Raw genomic sequence first — 22,579 nt, 5'->3', positions numbered from 1 at the left:
AGTGTGGGCCAGTATGAATCATAATAAGTTATAATTGTGTGAAGGGATAATCCCTTAAATCAGCTATGAATTATTGAGTGAATACTGTGAATTATTCAAGTATTACTATAAATTATTTAGTTACTACTATGAATTATTCAGTATCTATTATGACTTATTTAGTATCCACTATGAATTATTCAGTTACTACTATGAATCATTCAGTATCTATTATGAATTATTTAGTATCTACTATGAATTATTCAGTATCTACTATGAATTATTCAGTATCTATTATGACTTATTTAGTATCTACTATGAATTAATTAGTTGCTACTTTGAATTATTCAGTATCTATTATGAATTATTTAGTATCCACTATGAATTATTCAGTTACTACTATGAATTATTCAGTTACTACTATGAATTATTCAGTTACTACTATGAATCATTCAGTATCTATTATGAATTATTTAGTATCTACTATGAATTATTCAGTATCTACTATGAATTATTCAGTATCTATTATGACTTATTTAGTATCTACTATGAATTAATTAGTTGCTACTTTGAATTATTCAGTATCTATTATGAATTATTTAGTATCTACTATGAATTATTCAGTTACTACTATGAATTATTCAGTATCTATTATGAATTATTCAGTATCTATTATGAATTATTTAGTATCTACTATGAATTATTCAGTATCTATTATGAATTATTCAGTATCTATTATTATTGAGCATCTACTTTAAATTATTTAGTATATTATCAATGATTCAGTATCCGTACTATGAATTATTGTCAATATCGAAACGATACTGAGATTGATATTAACTGCTTTGTTTTTATGATACATGGCAGAATATCTTCCTCACTCAAGGAGGCGCCAAAGCGAAGCTGGGAGACTTTGGCATCGCCAGAATGTTAAACAAGTGAGTATTTGTGCATCTCAGTGTGTTTTAGTGAGGGAATAAGATATGAAATTAAACAGTAACAAGGAAATTATAATGTAGAGCCTTTTAAAAAAAAGTTGAAAGTGGCTCCCGTATATATTCTTCATATCTCTGGCCACAAGTCTGCATTCCTGAGGTACATCCACTAAACCTAAAACTGAAACCAGTACACGAGAAAAGGAAAGTCCCGGTCAGTCCCAGACTCTGCCGCTGAGCCAGGAAATGTCCAGAAGGTCAAATATGAAGAATGCTTGTTAGCACTTTGTCTTTGGCAAGATGTGACGTAATGGACAGTGCGAAAAATAGTTTTTTAACAAAAAGTAAGTATCCTGGCAGCACAGGCCAGCACGCCTGGCCACCGGCACAACCAGCATGTGTTGTGTTTTGGATGCTAGTGCTAGAGCATGACCATGCTGGGTGACCATCTGAACCAGCACCAGACCAGCAAAGATGGCATGCTGGTCTGTGTTGGTTTTTTCTGCAGGCTTAAAATTGAACTTTTACTGGTTTACTCTATTTTTCTCTGTAACTGCATGTCGCTGCTGTCGGATCAAAACCTTGAAATCGTAACTTTACAGAAGAAAGAAAAAACATACTCTACTTTTAATGGAAGTCAATGGAACCAGACGTCTTTCTGAGTCATTTTGGGCCGTTTCTTCTGGTTCATTTGTTATGAAATTTACACACAACGTAATGGACAATAGGCATTTTTAGATTACGTCAAAAACTGAAAAACGATAAAAATGGAGATACGAGATATTTAGACCTCACTGGAGCAGACTGAGCAAGTTAGCAGAAAGCTAAGTGGCTAACAGGCTAATGCTCTGATTACAAAAAGACAAAAGTTTGAATTCAGGCTTTTGTAGAAAGACTTACTGACTTAATGTTTCTTACATGCCTGTTATGAGCTTAAAATGTCTGTATTTAAACTGGAGCTGACATGTAAATCCAACAAAGCCTGCTAGCTTTGTGCTACATACCATATGAGGAGCATTGGTTTAAATTTTTACATGAAACATGAAACACTGCTATGTAATGGCATTGCTTTGTGGTTATATGCCTGTACTTATTCATTTTTGAATAAAATTAAAAAGTTGTAATGAAGTGATTTTTTTGGGTGTGAGTGATTCTTGATAAAAAGAGCATCACTTCATTAACAGCTACCAGCGCCGCTCTGTAGGCGACGCTGCCCGTCTGCAGGGACAGCAGAGGAGGGGAAAGTTCAGCTCCTCACTGCTGGGCTTTAGTTACATTTAGGGGTCAGACGCTTTCAAAGAGGGGGGCAGTTATTTATTATCACCCCCCTAATTCTTCAGTGATATGAAGCTGAGGTCAGAGATTCTCCAGATTCTTGACTATTTAAGGTGGAACGGGAAAGTTAGCTGGCCAGCTACCGAGACATAAGCATGCTATTAGCTATATGCTATTTTTTATGCTTGTTATGGGATTGGGCCTTTGTAAGCCTTTTGGTGCACACGTCAAAGCCAGAACTTCAGAACCAGCGAATGTTTAATGTATTTCTATGGAAGTGATACTGAAGACAAAAAGAACAGCTGTTCTTTTGGTGGGTAAAGTTAGTGTAGCAAATCAAATGTCCTCGTGGCACAGTTTTGGTCCGCAAGCCCCATTTTCAGATGCCTTGCTTTAGATCAAAATACACTATATGTCCAAAAGTTTGTGGACATTCTTCTTGTTAGTGAATTCAGCTGCTTTAAGGTCTCCCACTGCTGACACCGGAGTTCAGATTGACACACAGATTGACATACAGTGAAGCACTGAGAACAGAACAGGACGCTCTGGAGCCACCAAATAAGAGCCATGAGCCTAAGGTCACCATGTCCAATGCCAAGCATAGGCTAGAGGGATATACAGATATATAGAGGGAGTCCACCAGCATTGGGCTGTGGAGCAGTGGGACCTGTGTTCTCTGGAGTGATGGACTGCATCCAGTACCTTTGGCATGAGTTGAAATGAGCCAGAACTGACCATCCAACATCAGTACCTGACCTCACTATTGCTTCATCAAATCCTCACAGCAATGTTCCAACTAGTGTAAAGCCTTCCCAGAAGAGTAAAGATATAAACTGCAGCAGACGGAGACAAATTCCTTTTTAATACTCTTGATTTTTGAAGAAACATTGGATGAGCAGGTGTCCACATACTTCTGGCCACATAACATGTAGTGTATCTTTAGCTTTATGGAAATCGTTTCAAGTGTGTCCAAACTTTTGATTGATTTTGTTTTGCTGTGACAGCACAGTGGAGCTGGCGAGAACCTGCGTTGGGACGCCGTACTACCTTTCTCCGGAAATCTGCGAGAACAGGCCGTATAACAACAAAACGTACGTAAACAGCTTCACCTCTGTGTGTTACTGTGCGTGTACCGAGGCACGGTGTGTGTGTGTGTGTGCAATCAGTGTGTCTGGATCAGTGTGTATCTAAAATGAAAGTAAAACTTGCTCACACAAAGCTCTCCTGCTGATACTACCTCAGATTACCTCCTCCACAGAAACATGGGTGTGATTTTTACCCGATAGACAAACCGCAGAGGCTTCAACATGCAGCTCACATCAGACTAAAACTGTTCAGTCAAGTCGAATGATGAAAACAAATGGGTTTCCATTAGTTTTAAGTTATGATTTTTTAAAGATTTGCAATGGCTGGCTCAAAATTGCATCTTAAATGTCAAGTTTAACTGCTCACTGTCTGTGTTTACATGCAAAGATTTTTGCCAGTCCGATTGAACACTCCGATTACAGATTAAGCCTGAGGTGTTTATTCTCACTCTGTTCAATGATTTGATGGAAAATCTTTGTTTACATGCTCACTACAGGTAATCCGATGCAAAATAACACGCATGCAGAGAGTAGCACTTAGTGTAAATGTTACCATGACAGCAAACATCATGTGAGTCCAGTCAGAGTGAGATGAGCAGCAGTGAGCAGTGATTGTGTTTTTAACTGCTTTAAAATGACGCCAGACTCAGGAAAACGTCCTTCACACGTCCTTATTAAAGAAGGCCGAGAGGAAGACGTCGTGCTCTGAGACGCATAAGCTGGACGTCCGTCCCACCGCCGTCTTTTAAAGCTCAGAGCATGAACTTCGTCTCCTCTGCAGACCAGTTTCTGCTCCGCCGTGTTGAACGGTATAAACTCTCACTGTGACGCGACGCACAGGCAGAACTGACTTAAACTTTCCGATAGGGCATGTAATCGGATACAGGAGTTTACACGGATATTATTCTTCTATTTAACCGATTATTTACAGGATTACCCACCTCGTTCCATCAGGTAGAAACTATTCCGAATGGCCTCAGTCTGACCAGACTATTCCGATTGAGGTGCTTACATGGACGTATTCTGTTCCGATTGAGCGCTTAGTCAGATTATTAATGGATTATTAGGTTGCGTGTAAAGGTGGCTACTGAATGCTAAAATAAGAATATACAACATTAAGAATATTTCACATCAACAGGTTTCAGGTTAATTAATGTCCACAGCAGGTTCATTTAGTAGAGGGTGTGATCTTCTGCACCCAGTTGCACCTGTTGAATGTAAGTTCGATTGTAGTTTAGTTAAAACGTAAACTGCCTCTACGTTCAAGTTTACGAGCTACTAGAATTCAACTGGTTTGTACCAAGTAACATACAACCCCATTTCCGAAAAAGTTGGGATGCTGTGCAGAATGTAAATAAAAATAGAACGCGATGATGTGCAGATCATGCAAAGCATATTTTTAAAGGACAGTCCTTCTAAGGCAGCATTTCAGCATATCAGATGTTGAAACTGAGAAATTTTATTGCTTTTTGAAAAATGTTCACCCATTTTGAATTTGATGCCAACAACATGTTCCACAAAAGTAGGGACCGGTTGTGTTTACCACTGTGTTTCATCGCCTCTTCTTCTAACAGCACTCTGTAAGCGGTTGGGAACTGAGGAGGTGCTGCTGTAAATGCTTTCCTGTTCTTGTTGATGTGTGTTTCAGCTACGCAACAGTTCCAGGGCTCATTTGTCATATTTTTTCAGTCGAATTGTTCAGTATTTACTATTAATTACTTAGACAGCCACCACAAATTATTCAGTATATACTAAAATTATTTAGTATTCTGAACTGAAGTGTGGACCCATACAGACCCTTAGGGGTTAAACATGCCAGTGATACACCTGGAGTCTCTCTTTCTCTCTATCCTGCAGGGATGTCTGGTCTCTTGGCTGTGTCCTCTATGAGCTCTGCGCACTCAGACATCCGGTGAGTGACAGCGTATCCCATGAACGCACCTATCGTCCCCTTGTGGGGCAGTCATGGGCTGGAGGTTAGGGAAGGTCGCCAGTTCGATTCCCAGAGCTGACAGTACATGACTGAGGTGCCCTTGAGCAAGACACCTAAATCGTTGCTTCTTTTCATGTTTTGCCAGACAGAACCTTATAACTCCAGGCACAAAGTGAGTTCTTAGGATTAGAAGGTTCTATCTGCATTTGACCTGTTCCAAAAAAGCTCGCTTACAAATCAGATAGGATTTTGATATTTTACATTTAGAGTACATTTAGGGTGTCTGTCATTGTCATGCATGAAACAGACATGTTCCACATATCGGTTTCACTGTTTACAATGCAAAATCTTTGAAGGTCAATATCGCAAAACTGCTCAGAACCCAGACAGAACCTTAGAGTTCCAAGGGGATGATATGCAAACAGACTACAAACTGTCGTCTTTCTTTAGATCTGGTGTTGATGATTGTCCTGTGTTGTAGACACTAATCGGTGTGTGTGTTTGTGTGTGTGTGTGTGTGTGTCTATGAGATTATGTTTGTGTGGCAGTTTGAAGGCAGCAGTCTGAAGCAGCTGATAGTGAAGATCTGCAGGGGGAGCTACACACCGGTATCACAGCGCTACAGCGCTGAGCTCAGGCTGATGCTGACACAGCTGTTTAAGGTCAGCCCCCGGGACCGCCCCTCCATCAACTCGCTCCTCAAACGCCAACTACTGCACACTCACATCAGCAAACACCTGGACCCACAGGTAACATATATGTACACACACACAGGCCCACACACACAAACAGGCCAGTGGTCAGCATTTTTTCAGCATTACAACATGATGCGGCTGAACGATTTGAGGGAAATATCTAATTGCGATTATTACAACTAATATTGCGACTATAATTTACATTGGGTTTTTTTATAAATTGCAATTCAGGCCAAGAACATAAAACATACAGGTGACGAGTTTTAATCAGTATTATACAACGGTTAGTTCTGGCCACACAAGCTGATTGGTTGAGAAGTGTACTGCTGTCATTTCACCATGACATCACAGCTTTCTCTTAAACACTGTATCACTCCTCTGAGATGCCGTTGCTAAGCAACGACATTGACAGCTGTAGGAGTCGCTCGAGCCATTTGAACGTTTTTATTCTGCCACAAACAGAAAACAGACACTGTTAAAATCACATCTGACCGACAGCCGATTTGGTCCGACTCTGAAGACGAGACGACACTAAATTCCCAAACCGTCGTCACCACTGAGCAGCTTTTCAGTCGGCAGCTGTGACAGGAGAACAGCTGAACAACCTGGAATCAGCCAGAAATGAACCCAACACCATTCGCCAAACTAAACGGGCTGTAAGAAGCTTTACAGACCGGCTGGAACAAAACAACATTAATACTGATCTGGACAAACTGACCAAACTGAGCTGAACCTGATATTGGCACAGTTTTATGGATCAGTCTGATTCGGTCCGACTCTGAAGATCAGACTACGCTTTTTGCCTTCAGCTCGTGCCTGCGACCAAATCACAGCCGCGATGTTATTCTGTGATAACACACTCCCTCTCGCGTCCTTTTGTGTAAAATATACGTGACCTTATACTATTTGAAACAATCAAAAAATCTATCAAAATAAGAAATAACCCATTTTCATTCGTTTTTTTAACCAGTGTGTTAATTGCTCTCTTGTGTGTCATGTACACTTAGTATGTATTATGTGTGCATTATGTGTATTATGCTCTGTATCTCTGTCTCTCTGTCTCTGTTGTAGCTGATGGAGGAGGAGTTTAGTCACACAGTTCTGCACAGAGTCAAGCCTGCAGCACAGCCCGGCCCCAAACACACCGCAGGTACCCAACACAGCCCTATACACAGCACAGTTAAGCTTGGCCCACACTACATGATTTTTTTCCCTGATTTTAACCCTGATTTGAACAAATTTTCACAACCTGAAGGGATTTTCTGGGTTGAAGTGACTCACGGCGGAGGTGATCTGGTAGTAGGAAGCAAGTGAATCTTTAGCCCTTCGATCAAACTCTGACGTGATCGGAGGCCGTCCGATATTATCAAACGCTCGATATTTATGACTCTAAACGTTCACCTTCCTGCAGTGTGAGATGGTCAGAGATGCACTCAATTAATGATTCAAACAACAGCCAATCAGAGCTAGAAGATCAGGAGAAAAGAAGATATGTGCATGCATGCCTGAACAGCGCAGCGGAGACAGAGGAGCTGCGAGTAAAACGCAGGCAGATAAGAGCCGTCGTCAAGTTTATAATGTGTGGATCCAGACGCCAGTTTGCCCTCTTTACAATTCCAAGTCAGCCGTCAGTTTGTAAATAAATAAAGTATTTCTCCAGTCACTGTGATATCCGAGTTTCTCAGCTCTATGTGCAACCGCAGGTTGAGTTTTCACTACCCCTAAAAGCACAAACACGTCCAGATGAAACGGTTAAGTGTGTCATCCTCTGTCTTTGCCTTGCCGTCTGTTGTGAGCGCCCTCACGACTAAAAGACAAGCTGTTAAGTTTGTTGATACTCTTTGTTTTAGAAACCTGTGAAGATTCAATAAGTCATGTAGTGGATGCCCAGCCTTAGCCAACACAGTCCAAAACACAACACAACTACCCCACGCAGTCCTAAAGTACATGCACCTTGATTGGTCCGAAACACAGCACATGCATCCAGCACAGTCCTGTACATGGCACAGCCACTCAACACAGTCCTAAACACAGCACAGCCACTAAACACATCGCTGGTACCAACACAGTCCTAAATGCAACACAGCCACCAAACACGTCACTGGTACCAACACAGTCCTATACATGGCACAGCCACTCAACACAGTCCTAAACACAGCACAGCCACTAAACACATCAGGGTACCAACACAGTCCTAAACACAGCACAACCACTAAACACATCACTGGTACCAACACAGTCCTAAACACAGCACAGCCACCAAACATGTCACTGGTACCAACACAGTTCTATACATGGCACAGCCACTCAATACAGTCCTAAACACAGCACAGCCACTAAACACATCACTGGTATCAACACAGTCCTAAACACAGCACAACCACTAAACACATCACTGGTATCAACACAGTCCTAAAAGCAGCGCAGCCACCAAACATGTCACTGGAACCCAACGCAGTCCTAAAAACAGCACAGCCACCAAACACGTCACTGGTATCCAACGCAGTCCTAAACACAGCACAGCCACCAAACACGTCACTGGTATCCAACGCAGTCCTAAACACAGCACAGCCACCAAACACGTCACTGGTATCCAACGCAGTCCTAAACACAGCACAGCCACCAAACACGTCACTCGTGTCCAACGCAGTCCCAAACACAGCAAATACCCAATATATCCCCAAAAGTACAGCAGTCGTACCTCAACACATTAACAAACCATTCCAAGCCCAAGATTATAGATCCTCAAAGTAGTAGCATGATGGTATTTGTGGTTCACACGTTTTATTTAGTTTGTGAAATACATAATATCCATGTTTTTATATTCTCCTACATTCATTCAGCACTACTACACAAATCCCTATCTTACACTCTCTAAAGTCCCTCCGAAGCCTGGTCCAGTAGTAAAACACGGACCTCCAGTGAGGAAGCTGCCACCCAGACCAGAATGGAAGCACGTTGTAGCCAAACCTTCCAGCCGTCTGTATAAGGTATGACTCTATCCTGTCAACTTTTCACTCTGTAGTAGGTACACAGAGCAGTTAATCACACTTCAATGCAGTACAGCATGTTACTATACAGTTTATTCAACGACTGCGATTAATGTATGGATAAAAAATGAATAGATTGGCTAGAATAGTATCACATGATAACAAATTAAAGGGCCCTGGGTCATGCAAACTGATACTTGAGTGTTCTTTTAAAGTAAAAGTCTGATGTGCAGAAATTTAGTTTCAAAAGATTGTCAAACCATCATAAATAGAAACTAAGCTGCAAAATTAGCTGGTTTTGAATTCAGTATGGTTGTGATGTCATGAGATTGAAGATATTTACAATATGACCACCCATTAAGTATATTGAAGTTGACCTCTGTCCATTATGGATGAAGTTACGTGGAGTGCTGTTCCTGCAGACAGTCTGTAGCAGAGTTAATGGAGGACGTGGGAAAATGATTAAACGTTGTGCTGTTCATGGCTGTCAGGAAGCAAACAGCTTCCATAGATCAGTCTATAGGGTGCAGTACAAAAGCAGCCTGATTAATGGATAATAAGTGGTCATGAAAATAAATTATTGTACATAAGTGGACTTCATGGAAAGAATAAATGTGGTCTTACATCTTTTGTCAGCCAGTAAAAGGCCATGCAGCAGTGGTGGAGGTGGGAAAGGCCCGGGCAGCGAACCCACCGGGTCAGTTTGAGCCTAAACGGAATATTCGCCCGCAGCTCTACATGCACTACCATGCTCAGCTGGATCAGCTGCAGCACCGCCCACCTCTTCACCCTCCTCTTCCTCTAGCAACACAGGAGCCCACAGAGTCCAAGAACATAGCTGGCAGCTGGCCTGACAGGCCAAATGCTTTGGAGCCACATCAGCTGTGAGTGTCCTTGTGTTTCGTCTGTGCAACAAGTAATTTTTTGTAGTGTATTACAGTCTGTCAGAGCGACTGTGTGGATCATATGAACATTATAGAGCTTTTTAAATGAAACAGTAGAAGCCGTATCGCCCCCTAAGCTTCCTGTAGTGTATTACAGTCTGTCAGAGCGACTGTGTGGATCATATGAACATTATAGAGCTTTTTAAATGAAACAGTAGAAGCCGTATCGCCCCCTACGCTTCCTGTAGTGTATTACAGTCTGTCAGAGCGACTGTGTGGATCATATGAACATTATAGAGCTTTTTAAATGAAACAGTAGAAGCCGTATCGCCCCCTACGCTTCCTGTAGTGTATTACAGTCTGTCAGAGCGACTGTGTGGATCATATGAACATTATAGAGCTTTTTAAATGAAACAGTAGAAGCCGTATCGCCCCCTACGCTTCCTGTAGTGTATTACAGTCTGTCAGAGCGACTGTGTGGATCATATGAACATTATAGAGCTTTTTAAATGAAACAGTAGAAGCCGTATCGCCCCCTACGCTTCCTGTAGTGTATTACAGTCTGTCAGAGCGACTGTGTGGATATGAACATTATAGAGCTTTTTAAATGAAACAGTAGAAGCCGTATCGCCCCCTACGCTTCCTGTAGTGTATTACAGTCTGTCAGAGCGACTGTGTGGATCATATGAACATTATAGAGCTTTTTAATGAAACAGTAGAAGCCGTATCGCCCCCTACGCTTCCTGTAGTGTATTACAGTCTGTCAGAGCGACTGTGTGGATCATATGAACATTATAGAGCTTTTTAAATGAAACAGTAGAAGCCGTATCGCCCCCTACGCTTCCTGTAGTGTATTACAGTCTGTCAGAGCGACTGTGTGGATCATATGAACATTATAGAGCTTTTTAATGAAACAGTAGAAGCCGTATCGCCCCCTACGCTTCCTGTAGTGTATTACAGTCTGTCAGAGTGACTGTGTGGATCATATGAACATTATAGAGCTTTTTAAATGAAACAGTAGAAGCCGTATCGCCCCCTACGCTTCCTGTAGTGTATTACAGTCTGTCAGAGTGACTGTGTGGATCATATGAACATTATAGAGCTTTTTAAATGAAACAGTAGAAGCCGTATCGCCCCCTACGCTTCCTGTAGTGTATTACAGTCTGTCAGAGCGACTGTGTGGATCATATGAACATTATAGAGCTTTTTAAATGAAACAGTAGAAGCCGTATCGCCCCCTACGCTTCCTGTAGTGTATTACAGTCTGTCAGAGTGACTGTGTGGATCATATGAACATTATAGAGCTTTTTAAATGAAACAGTAGAAGCCGTATCGCCCCCTACGCTTCCTGTAGTGTATTACAGTCTGTCAGAGCGACTGTGTGGATCATATGAACATTATAGAGCTTTTTAAATGAAACAGTAGAAGCCGTATCGCCCCCTACGCTTCCTGTAGTGTATTACAGTCTGTCAGAGCGACTGTGTGGATCATATGAACATTACAGAGCTTTTTAAATGAAACAGTAGAAGCCGTATCGCCCCCTACGCTTCCTGTAGTGTATTACAGTCTGTCAGAGCGACTGTGTGGATCATATGAACATTATAGAGCTTTTTAAATGAAACAGTAGAAGCCGTATCGCCCCCTACGCTTCCTGTAGTGTATTACAGTCTGTCAGAGCGACTGTGTGGATCATATGAACATTATAGAGCTTTTTAAATGAAACAGTAGAAGCCGTATCGCCCCCTACGCTTCCTGTAGTGTATTACAGTCTGTCAGAGCGACTGTGTGGATCATATGAACATTATAGAGCTTTTTAAATGAAACAGTAGAAGCCGTATCGCCCCCTACGCTTCCTGTAGTGTATTACAGTCTGTCAGAGTGACTGTGTGGATCATATGAACATTATAGAGCTTTTTAAATGAAACAGTAGAAGCCGTATCGCCCCCTATGCTTCCTGTAGTGTATTACAGTCTGTCAGAGCGACTGTGTGGATCATATGAACATTATAGAGCTTTTTAAATGAAACAGTAGAAGCCGTATCGCCCCCTACGCTTCCTGTAGTGTATTACAGTCTGTCAGAGCGACTGTGTGGATCATATGAACATTATAGAGCTTTTTAAATGAAACAGTAGAAGCCGTATCGCCCCCTACGCTTCCTGTAGTGTATTACAGTCTGTCAGAGCGACTGTGTGGATATGAACATTATAGAGCTTTTTAAATGAAACAGTAGAAGCCGTATCGCCCCCTACGCTTCCTGTAGTGTATTACAGTCTGTCAGAGCGACTGTGTGGATCATATAAACATTATAGAGCTTTTTAAATGAAACAGTAGAAGCCGTATCGCCCCCTATGCTTCCTGTAGTGTATTACAGTCTGTCAGAGCGACTGTGTGGATCATATGAACATTATAGAGCTTTTTAAATGAAACAGTAGAAGCCGTATCGCCCCCTACGCTTCCTGTAGTGTATTACAGTCTGTCAGAGCGACTGTGTGGATATGAACATTATAGAGCTTTTTAAATGAAACAGTAGAAGCCGTATCGCCCCCTACGCTTCCTGTAGTGTATTACAGTCTGTCAGAGCGACTGTGTGGATCATATGAACATTATAGAGCTTTTTAAATGAAACAGTAGAAGCCGTATCGCCCCCTACGCTTCCTGTAGTGTATTACAGTCTGTCAGAGCGACTGTGTGGATCATATGAACATTATAGAGCTTTTTAAATGAAACAGTAGAAGCCGTATCGCCCCCTACGCTTACTGTAGTGTATTACAGTCTGTCAGAGCGACTGTGTGGATCATATGAACATTATAGAGCTTTTTAAACGAAACAGTATAAGCCGTATCGCCCCCTACGCTTCCTGTAGTGTATTACAGTCTGTCAGAGCGACTGTGTGGATCATATAAACATTATAGAGCTTTTTAAATGAAACAGTAGAAGCCGTATCGCCCCCTATGCTTCCTGTAGTGTATTACAGTCTGTCAGAGCGACTGTGTGGATCATATGAACATTATAGAGCTTTTTAAATGAAACAGTAGAAGCCGTATCGCCCCCTACGCTTCCTGTAGTGTACTACAGTCTGTCAGAGCGACTGTGTGGATCATATGAACATTATAGAGCTTTTGAAATGAAACAGTAGAAGCCATATCGCCCCCTACGCTTCCTGTAGTGTATTACAGTCTGTCAGAGCGACTGTGTGGATCATATGAACATTACAGAGCTTTTTAAATGAAACAGTAGAAGCCGTATCGCCCCCTACGCTTCCTGTAGTGTATTACAGTCTGTCAGAGCGACTGTGTGGATCATATGAACATTATAGAGCTTTTTAAATGAAACAGTAGAAGCCGTATCGCCCCCTACGCTTCCTGTAGTGTATTACAGTCTGTCAGAGCGACTGTGTGGATCATATGAACATTATAGAGCTTTTTAAATGAAACAGTAGAAGCCGTATCGCCCCCTACGCTTCCTGTAGTGTATTACAGTCTGTCAGAGTGACTGTGTGGATCATATGAACATTATAGAGCTTTTTAAATGAAACAGTAGAAGCCGTATCGCCCCCTATGCTTCCTGTAGTGTATTACAGTCTGTCAGAGCGACTGTGTGGATCATATGAACATTATAGAGCTTTTTAAATGAAACAGTAGAAGCCGTATCGCCCCCTACGCTTCCTGTAGTGTATTACAGTCTGTCAGAGCGACTGTGTGGATATGAACATTATAGAGCTTTTTAAATGAAACAGTAGAAGCCGTATCGCCCCCTATGCTTCCTGTAGTGTATTACAGTCTGTCAGAGCGACTGTGTGGATCATATAAACATTATAGAGCTTTTTAAATGAAACAGTAGAAGCCGTATCGCCCCCAATGCTTCCTGTAGTGTATTACAGTCTGTCAGAGCGACTGTGTGGATCATATGAACATTATAGAGCTTTTTAAATGAAACAGTAGAAGCCGTATCGCCCCCTACGCTTCCTGTAGTGTATTACAGTCTGTCAGAGCGACTGTGTGGATCATATGAACATTATAGAGCTTTTTAAATGAAACAGTAGAAGCCGTATCGCCCCCTACGCTTCCTGTAGTGTATTACAGTCTGTCAGAGCGACTGTGTGGATCATATGAACGTTATAGAGCTTTTTAAATGAAACAGTAGAAGCCGTATCGCCCCCTACGCTTACTGTAGTGTATTACAGTCTGTCAGAGCGACTGTGTGGATCATATGAACGTTATAGAGCTTTTTAAACGAAACAGTAGAAGCCGTATCGCCCCCTACGCTTCCTGCAGTGTATTACAGTCTGTCAGAGCGACTGTGTGGATCATATGAACATTATAGAGCTTTTTAAACGAAACAGTAGAAGCCGTATCGCCCCCTACGCTTCCTGTAGTGTATTACAGTCTGTCAGAGCGACTGTGTGGATCATATGAACATTATAGAGCTTTTTAAATGAAACAGTAGAAGCCGTATCGCCCCTAAGCTTCCTGTAGTGTATTACAGTCTGTCAGAGCGACTGTGTGGATCATATAAACATTATAGAGCTTTTTAAATGAAACAGTAGAAGCCGTATCGCCCCCTATGCTTCCTGTAGTGTATTACAGTCTGTCAGAGCGACTGTGTGGATCATATGAACATTATAGAGCTTTTTAAATGAAACAGTAGAAGCCGTATCGCCCCCTACGCTTCCTGTAGTGTATTACAGTCTGTCAGAGCGACTGTGTGGATCATATGAACATTATAGAGCTTTTGAAATGAAACAGTAGAAGCCATATCGCCCCCTACGCTTCCTGTAGTGTATTACAGTCTGTCAGAGCGACTGTGTGGATCATATGAACATTACAGAGCTTTTTAAATGAAACAGTAGAAGCCGTATCGCCCCCTACGCTTCCTGTAGTGTATTACAGTCTGTCAGAGCGACTGTGTGGATCATATGAACATTATAGAGCTTTTTAAATGAAACAGTAGAAGCCGTATCGCCCCCTACGCTTCCTGTAGTGTATTACAGTCTGTCAGAGCGACTGTGTGGATCATATGAACATTATAGAGCTTTTTAAATGAAACAGTAGAAGCCGTATCGCCCCCTACGCTTCCTGTAGTGTATTACAGTCTGTCAGAGCGACTGTGTGGATCATATGAACATTATAGAGCTTTTTAAATGAAACAGTAGATGCCGTATCGCCCCCTATGCTTCCTGTAGTGTATTACAGTCTGTCAGAGCGACTGTGTGGATCATATGAACATTATAGAGCTTTTTAAATGAAACAGTAGAAGCCGTATCGCCCCCTACGCTTCCTGTAGTGTATTACAGTCTGTCAGAGCGACTGTGTGGATATGAACATTATAGAGCTTTTTAAATGAAACAGTAGAAGCCGTATCGCCCCCTATGCTTCCTGTAGTGTATTACAGTCTGTCAGAGCGACTGTGTGGATCATATAAACATTATAGAGCTTTTTAAATGAAACAGTAGAAGCCGTATCGCCCCCAATGCTTCCTGTAGTGTATTACAGTCTGTCAGAGCGACTGTGTGGATCATATGAACATTATAGAGCTTTTTAAATGAAACAGTAGAAGCCGTATCGCCCCCTACGCTTCCTGTAGTGTATTACAGTCTGTCAGAGCGACTGTGTGGATCATATGAACATTATAGAGCTTTTTAAATGAAACAGTAGAAGCCGTATCGCCCCCTACGCTTCCTGTAGTGTATTACAGTCTGTCAGAGCGACTGTGTGGATCATATGAACGTTATAGAGCTTTTTAAATGAAACAGTAGAAGCCGTATCGCCCCCTACGCTTACTGTAGTGTATTACAGTCTGTCAGAGCGACTGTGTGGATCATATGAACATTATAGAGCTTTTTAAACGAAACAGTAGAAGCCGTATCGCCCCCTACGCTTCCTGCAGTGTATTACAGTCTGTCAGAGCGACTGTGTGGATCATATGAACATTATAGAGCTTTTTAAATGAAACAGTAGAAGCCGTATCGCCCCCTACGCTTCCTGTAGTGTATTACAGTCTGTCAGAGCGACTGTGTGGATCATATGAACATTATAGAGCTTTTGAAATGAAACAGTAGAAGCCATATCGCCCCCTACGCTTCCTGTAGTGTATTACAGTCTGTCAGAGCGACTGTGTGGATATGAACATTATAGAGCTTTTTAAATGAAACAGTAGAAGCCGTATCGCCCCCTACGCTTCCTGTAGTGTATTACAGTCTGTCAGAGCGACTGTGTGGATCATATGAACATTATAGAGCTTTTTAAATTAAACAGTAGAAGCCGTAACGCCCCCTACGCTTCCTGTAGTGTATTACAGTCAGAGCGACTGTGTGGATCATATGAACATTATAGAGCTTTTTAAATGAAACAGTAGAAGCCATATCGCCCCCTACGCTTCCTGTAGTGTATTACAGTCAGAGCGACTGTGTGGATCATATGAACATTATAGAGCTTTTTAAATGAAACAGTAGAAGCCGTATCGCCCCCTACGCTTCCTGTAGTGTATTACAGTCTGTCAGAGCGACTGTGTGGATCATATGAACATTATAGAGCTTTTTAAATGAAACAGTAGAAGCCGTATCGCCCCCTACGCTTCCTGTAGTGTATTACAGTCTGTCAGAGCGACTGTGTGGATCATATGAACATTATAGAGCTTTTTAAATGAAACAGTAGAAGCCGTATCGCCCCCTACACTTCCTGTAGTGTATTACAGTCTGTCAGAGTGACTGTGTGGATCATATGAACATTATAGAGCTTTTTAAATGAAACAGTAGAAGCCGTATCGCCCCCTACACTTCCTGTAGTGTATTACAGTCTGTCAGAGTGACTGTGTGGATCATATGAACATTATAGAGCTTTTTAAATGAAACAGTAGAAGCCGTATCGCCCCCTACGCTTCCTGTAGTGTATTACAGTCTGTCAGAGCGACTGTGTGGATCATATGAACATTATAGAGCTTTTTAAATGAAACAGTAGAAGCCGTATCGCCCCCTACGCTTCCTGTAGTGTATTACAGTCTGTCAGAGCGACTGTGTGGATCATATGAACATTATAGAGCTTTTTAAATGAAACAGTAGAAGCCGTATCGCCCCCTACGCTTCCTGTAGTGTATTACAGTCTGTCAGAGCGACTGTGTGGATATGAACATTATAGAGCTTTTTAAATGAAACAGTAGAAGCCGTATCGCCCCCTACGCTTCCTGTAGTGTATTACAGACTGTCAGAGCGACTGTGTGGATCATATGAACATTATAGAGCTTTTTAAATGAAACAGTAGAAGCCGTATCGCCCCCTACGCTTCCTGTAGTGTATTACAGTCTGTCAGAGCGACTGTGTGGATCATATGAACATTATAGAGCTTTTTAAATGAAACAGTAGAAGCCGTATCGCCCCCTACGCTTCCTGTAGTGTATTACAGTCTGTCAGAGTGACTGTGTGGATCATATGAACATTATAGAGCTTTTTAAATGAAACAGTAGAAGCCATATCGCCCCCTATGCTTCCTGTAGTGTATTACAGTCTGTCAGAATGACTTTATAGGTTATTTTAACATTATGGAGCACTTTTGCTTCTATATAAACAATACATTAACTTTTTTAACAATCTTAACAACAAAATATCGTTCGTCTTTCAGTGTGGCCGCAGCAAGGGAGGAATACCTGCAGAGGAGACTAGAAGCCAATCAGTACAAACTGAGAGCAGAAAAACAGCTGGTGAGAACGCACACAAGAACTCACATTGTTAACCACTGTTATAGTTTTCTTAAAGCAAAGGTGTGACCAAAAATCCCCTGCTTACCTCAAATGTAAAAAGCCAGAGACCACCCCTCATTTAATTCGTTTCCAGTCAAAACAGTGATTAAGATTAAATTATTCATTTTTCAGCGTCAGCAAAAAACCTACACAACACAACAGCCTCAACAACTACAAATAGTATCACATTTGTCAGTATTTAGTGTGTCCTCACATTACCTTTATTACAACTGCCATTCTTTTCAGGAGACTTGCTCTTAGTTTGTAAATGAAATCTGCAGGAATACTTTTCCATACCTCCAAAGTTCAGTCTTACAAACTGGTTGCCTTTTTCCCATATGGAAAACATATATGGACATATATTTTTATATATTCGAAATTCATTTAAAATGCATCGCATTGCAATTCATGCTGAAATACTTTCCACACACTAAAATGTGTTTTAGATTATATTGCCTTATTATACAACAGTTAGTTCCGGCCACGCAAGCTTTTAATGAATTAATTAATGAATTGACCCTTATTAGTCCCACAACGGGGAAATTTCACCTCCGCATTTAACCCATGAAGTGAAACACCACATACACACTAGTGAGCACACACACACACTAGGGGGCAGTGAGCACATTTGCCCAGAGCGGTGGGCAGCCCAATCCGCAGCGCCCGGGGAGCAGTTGGGGGTCAGGTGTCTTGCTCAAGGACACCTCAGTCATGTGCTGTCGGCTCTGGGGATCGAACCGGCAACCTTCCGGTCATGAGGCTGGTTCCCTAACCTCCAGCCCATGACTGCCCACATCACAGATGCCATTGCTAAGCAATGACTTTGATAGCTGTAGGAGACGCTCGAGCCATTTGAACGTTTTTACTTCTTACTTTGCCACAAACTGTTGTTCTGTTGGCGTCATCAGGCCGTGACCTCCAGCTTTCTCTGGACCAGTAGGCAGCTGAGTGTGAAGCAGCTGGGATGAAAATCAGCACCTCTAAATCTGAGACCATGGTGCTCAGTCGGAATAGGGGGGAATGCTCTGTCCAGGTCAGCAGTGAATTCTTGCCCTAAATGGAGGAGTTTAAATATCTTTGTTCACAAGTGAAGGGAGGATGGAGCGAGAGGTTGACAGGCGGATTGGTGCGGCTTCTGCAGTAATGCGGACCCTATACCGGTCCGCCATGGTGAAGAGAGACCTGAGCCAGAAGGCGAAGCTGTCAATTTACCGGTCAATCTACATTCCGACTCTCACCTATGGTCACGAGCTTTGGGTAGTGACAGAAAGAACAAGATCGCGGATACAAGCGGCTGAAATGAGCTTCCTCTGCAGGGTCGCCGGGCTCTCCCTTACAGATAGGGTGAGAAGATCGGCAATTCCGGAGAGGCTCAGAGTAGAGCCGCTGCTCCTCCACATTGAGAAAAGCCAGTTGAGGTGGTTCAGGCATCTGGTAAGGATGGTCTCTGGATGTCTCCCTACGGAGGTGTTCCTTACATGTCTGACGGGGAGGAGACCCCGGGGAAGACCCAGGACACATTGGAGGGATTACATCTCTCAACTGTCTTGGGAACGCCTCAGTATCCCTCCGGAAGAGCTGGAGGAGGTGGTGGGGGAGAGGGAGGCCTGGGCCTCTTTGCTTAGGCTGCTGCCCCCAGTGACCAGGACTTGGATAAGCGGATGACGATGGATAGATGGACTTTACCACAAACAGAAAATGGACACTGTTAAGATCACATTTGACCGACAGCCGATTTGGTCCGACTCTGAAGATGAGACGACACTAAATTCCCAAACTGTCGTCACCACTGAGCAGCTTTTCAGTCGGTAGCTGTGACAGAAGAACAGAACCTGGAATCAGCCAGAAATGAACCCAACACCATTCGCCAAACGTGTCTGATGTTCAGAGTCGGACCAGATCAGACTGAGCCATGAAACTGACCCAATAAAGAACAACAAAGCTGCTCAGTGGTGACGACAGTTTGGGAATTTAGTGTAAGGAGCTGGAGAACGAACTGCCGGCTGAGCAGCGAGTGGGCGGAGCTTGTTACTCTGACGTAGCAACGAGCTGCTCGTTAAGGAGCTCTAATTAGGAGGAAGGAACTGAACATTAAAACATATTAAAGCCGCGTTCACGGCCAGTTTATTCATTTCTTACTGTATTTATTTAACTGCTGTATTAAAGCAGTAGAGACACTCGAGGAGTGAGTTATCACCAATAACATCACGGCTGTGATGATCTACGGCCACCAGATCACAGCCGGGATGTTATTTCACAATAACACACTCCCTCTGTGTTCTGTTGCTTTATTAGCCCAATATAATTTAAAACACATATAAATGTGTAATATTATTACACACACATATCAAATACATACATTAGAAAATGCATGAAAGTAGCCAAAATCCTGTCTGATACCTTTTGAAATGAATTTGTATTCCAGTATCTTAATTTTAAAGCCGATCAAATGAATCTTTAACATGACAAAAGCGCGTGCTGTAGGTATTGACTCTGAAATGCAGTTCAGATCTTGTGTGTATCTGAAATACATTGTGTGTGAGTGTCTTTCTGCACATGTACATGGTTAATGTAAAGTACAATGCAGATCACAGTCATTCGGTTTATGTATAATTAGTTCTATTATCTTTGTTAAAACTGCGTACAACTGAAAAATACAATAACAAATGTAAATAACGGGATTTTAAAAAATTATATTTAACCAAAACATTTCCTGGCCATTTTCATACATTGCAAAAGTATATGTGATAAATACATCTGGAATATATATATATTCTTCCCATATGGGCCATAAAAGCCCTTAACTGCTTTAAAGCCCTTAATTAGCCCTTGTATGCAGGGTCTGAGGCCAAGTACAGCAGATGCCGAAAGGTACAGATGCTTTGGTCAGCCAGAACAACAGGAGGAGAAAGCCACTCCACCTCAGCATGTCCCACAAGACAAAATACATGGACAACAGGTACTGCAGTATGGGAAGTAAGTAGGGAGCAATGCATGGCCCAGAATCCTCCAGGCTAACTCTAACATTCAGATATCTGCTGTGCTGTGAAATACAACTTTAAGTTTGTGACCTTAAACAATGTAATACAACACACACACACACACACACACGTCTATAATAATAATTCCAGATAAAACGGTTTTACAGAAACATCCTAAGTTGCCAAAACGTCCTAAGTATTGTCTTAACTTTAACTCCAGAGCGTCTTCACTTCTGTTTTAACCGTCTATTTCTATTGTTTTATGCAGTGATGGGCAGCTCAGTTCACTATAAACAGCATAACGATGCTACATTTATCTACACTGAAAACGCTGCTTTGACTTGTTTTTTTAAACAGCGTTTAAAAACCCAGACACTGCAGACTCGATCTCCACCATCTCTCTGATTACCTTCGTGTGTTAATGTTGATGATGGAATATTAAAGTGATGGTGGTGAATAATGAGGAGATGGAGCTGAACGTGTGTCTGTTTATTAGGAGGAGTAACGTTAGCGCACTCAGCTAAAGCGTTTGGGAAATGGAGACTGAAACTGTGGACCGGCGACTCTGATAAACAGCACAAAGCTCTTCCACAGTATTATTAACTCAGTTTATCGCGCTTTAGTTTTATTTGATTTTCTTTACACCAGTAACTGTAGCTAACATCAGCTGTCTGGCTAACTAGCTTGATTACGTGTTTACTTTTCAGCTGTGCCACGTGGTCGGTTGCTAACAGACAGTTGATTGTCGACTTCAATCGAGTGAGATTTCCCAACTTGAGAAAAGAAAAGATGCTGTAAGAGAAGATAAGATTCCTAAAGATTTGCTTCTGTGATACGGATTTGTGAAGAATCTTACCTTGACCTTTCAGATCTTAAGTTAGGACAAAAACATAGAACGTTTTTGTGATACGGCCCCAGGGTCGAACAGTATAAGAACAGCATACCAACCTTTTTTTGGGGGGGGGGACCCAAGATGTCATCCAAAAATGATCATGAATATTTTTATAATTATTTATTATTGATTCTATTGGTAAAGAGCAGCATGCATTCATTTATAATTGTAAAGTAGTAAACTGAACTGTGTGTGTTTGTTGCAGGAATATCTGAAGCAGCTGCAGCGAATCAGGCAGCGTTATCAGGATGAGATCAGAGAGATGAGACGAAAAGCTGACGCTGAGGTGATTCAGGTTGCTCACTGCAGTTAAACACATTAGTTCTGTCAAACAGCAAAATTAAGTTAATGTTTTCCAGCAGAAACAGAGCAGCCTCCTCATCCCTTTTCATGCCGTTCAACTCTCTCAATGAAGCTGAAGTCTCCAGCTTCTTGTTCAAATTTTCCCATTCCACCTTAAATGATGCGGCAGTTACATTCAGGCACCTCAGGTGTAGAATGGAACTGCTGCATGATTTAAGATGGAACAGGAAAATGTGAATAGGAAGCCGACAACCTCATCACCTTCGTGGAATATTTAGTGGAATATTTGGAATGTCTCTTTCACCTGAGCGTTTCCTATTACACTCCGCCATCTCGCATACAAGGTGCTATGCGGGTGGTCACTGTCTTTGTCTGGGGAGGGCAAAACAAAATGTGGGGAGGGGGTTCAGCGTTTCACAAGGTGAGGCTAACGTGCACGCATGGCCAGACTGGTTTGGTGCCCAATCTCACATCCCTGTCCTGATTTCACTTCCTTTGGTTTCTGGTAGTGGTTTCTGTAATGGCATTAGATAGATAGATCATACGTATTACAGCCGTCAGTCAGCAACTCTGGGCGGAACCTGAAATGGCCTGAGTCAGATGCATCATTTAAACAATAGTTGCTTAAATGCAACAGTTAAAAAAATACAGTAAGAAATGAATAAACTGGCCGTTTAATATGTTTTAATATTCAGTTCCTTCCTCCAAATTAGAGCTCCTTAATGAGCAGCTTGTTGCTACGTAAGAGTAACGAGCTCTGCCCACTCGCTGCACAGTCTGCTGTAAGCCCCGCCTTTTGAAGTTCAGACTGAGCTGTAAAACTGAGCCAATATCAGGTTCAGCTCAGTTTGTTCAGTTTGTCCAGATCAGTATTAATGTTGTTTTGTTCCAGCCGG

The 22,579-nt window shown here is 42.0% G+C and overlaps 1 protein-coding gene across 1 annotated transcript in view; it reads left to right on the top strand.

Moving 5' to 3' along the window:
• The window catches only part of LOC108415363 (serine/threonine-protein kinase Nek5), a 35,285-nt gene that overhangs the window by 6,336 nt on the left and 6,370 nt on the right, over window positions 1-22,579 (top strand). The window contains exons 6-15 of the mRNA XM_037539187.1: window positions 847-917; window positions 3,194-3,280; window positions 5,132-5,186; window positions 5,738-5,956; window positions 6,974-7,052; window positions 8,783-8,892; window positions 9,529-9,776; window positions 17,390-17,468; window positions 20,347-20,466; window positions 21,586-21,666. Of these exons, the coding sequence (XP_037395084.1) occupies window positions 847-917; window positions 3,194-3,280; window positions 5,132-5,186; window positions 5,738-5,956; window positions 6,974-7,052; window positions 8,783-8,892; window positions 9,529-9,776; window positions 17,390-17,468; window positions 20,347-20,466; window positions 21,586-21,666 (1,149 nt within the window). The remainder of the gene's footprint in view (window positions 1-846; window positions 918-3,193; window positions 3,281-5,131; window positions 5,187-5,737; window positions 5,957-6,973; window positions 7,053-8,782; window positions 8,893-9,528; window positions 9,777-17,389; window positions 17,469-20,346; window positions 20,467-21,585; window positions 21,667-22,579) is intronic.

The sequence above is a fragment of the Pygocentrus nattereri genome, chromosome 6 (genome assembly GCF_015220715.1).
Source record: "Pygocentrus nattereri isolate fPygNat1 chromosome 6, fPygNat1.pri, whole genome shotgun sequence".
Classification (NCBI taxonomy): domain Eukaryota; kingdom Metazoa; phylum Chordata; class Actinopteri; order Characiformes; family Serrasalmidae; genus Pygocentrus; species Pygocentrus nattereri.
This window is presented reverse-complemented; position numbering and strand designations above follow the sequence as displayed.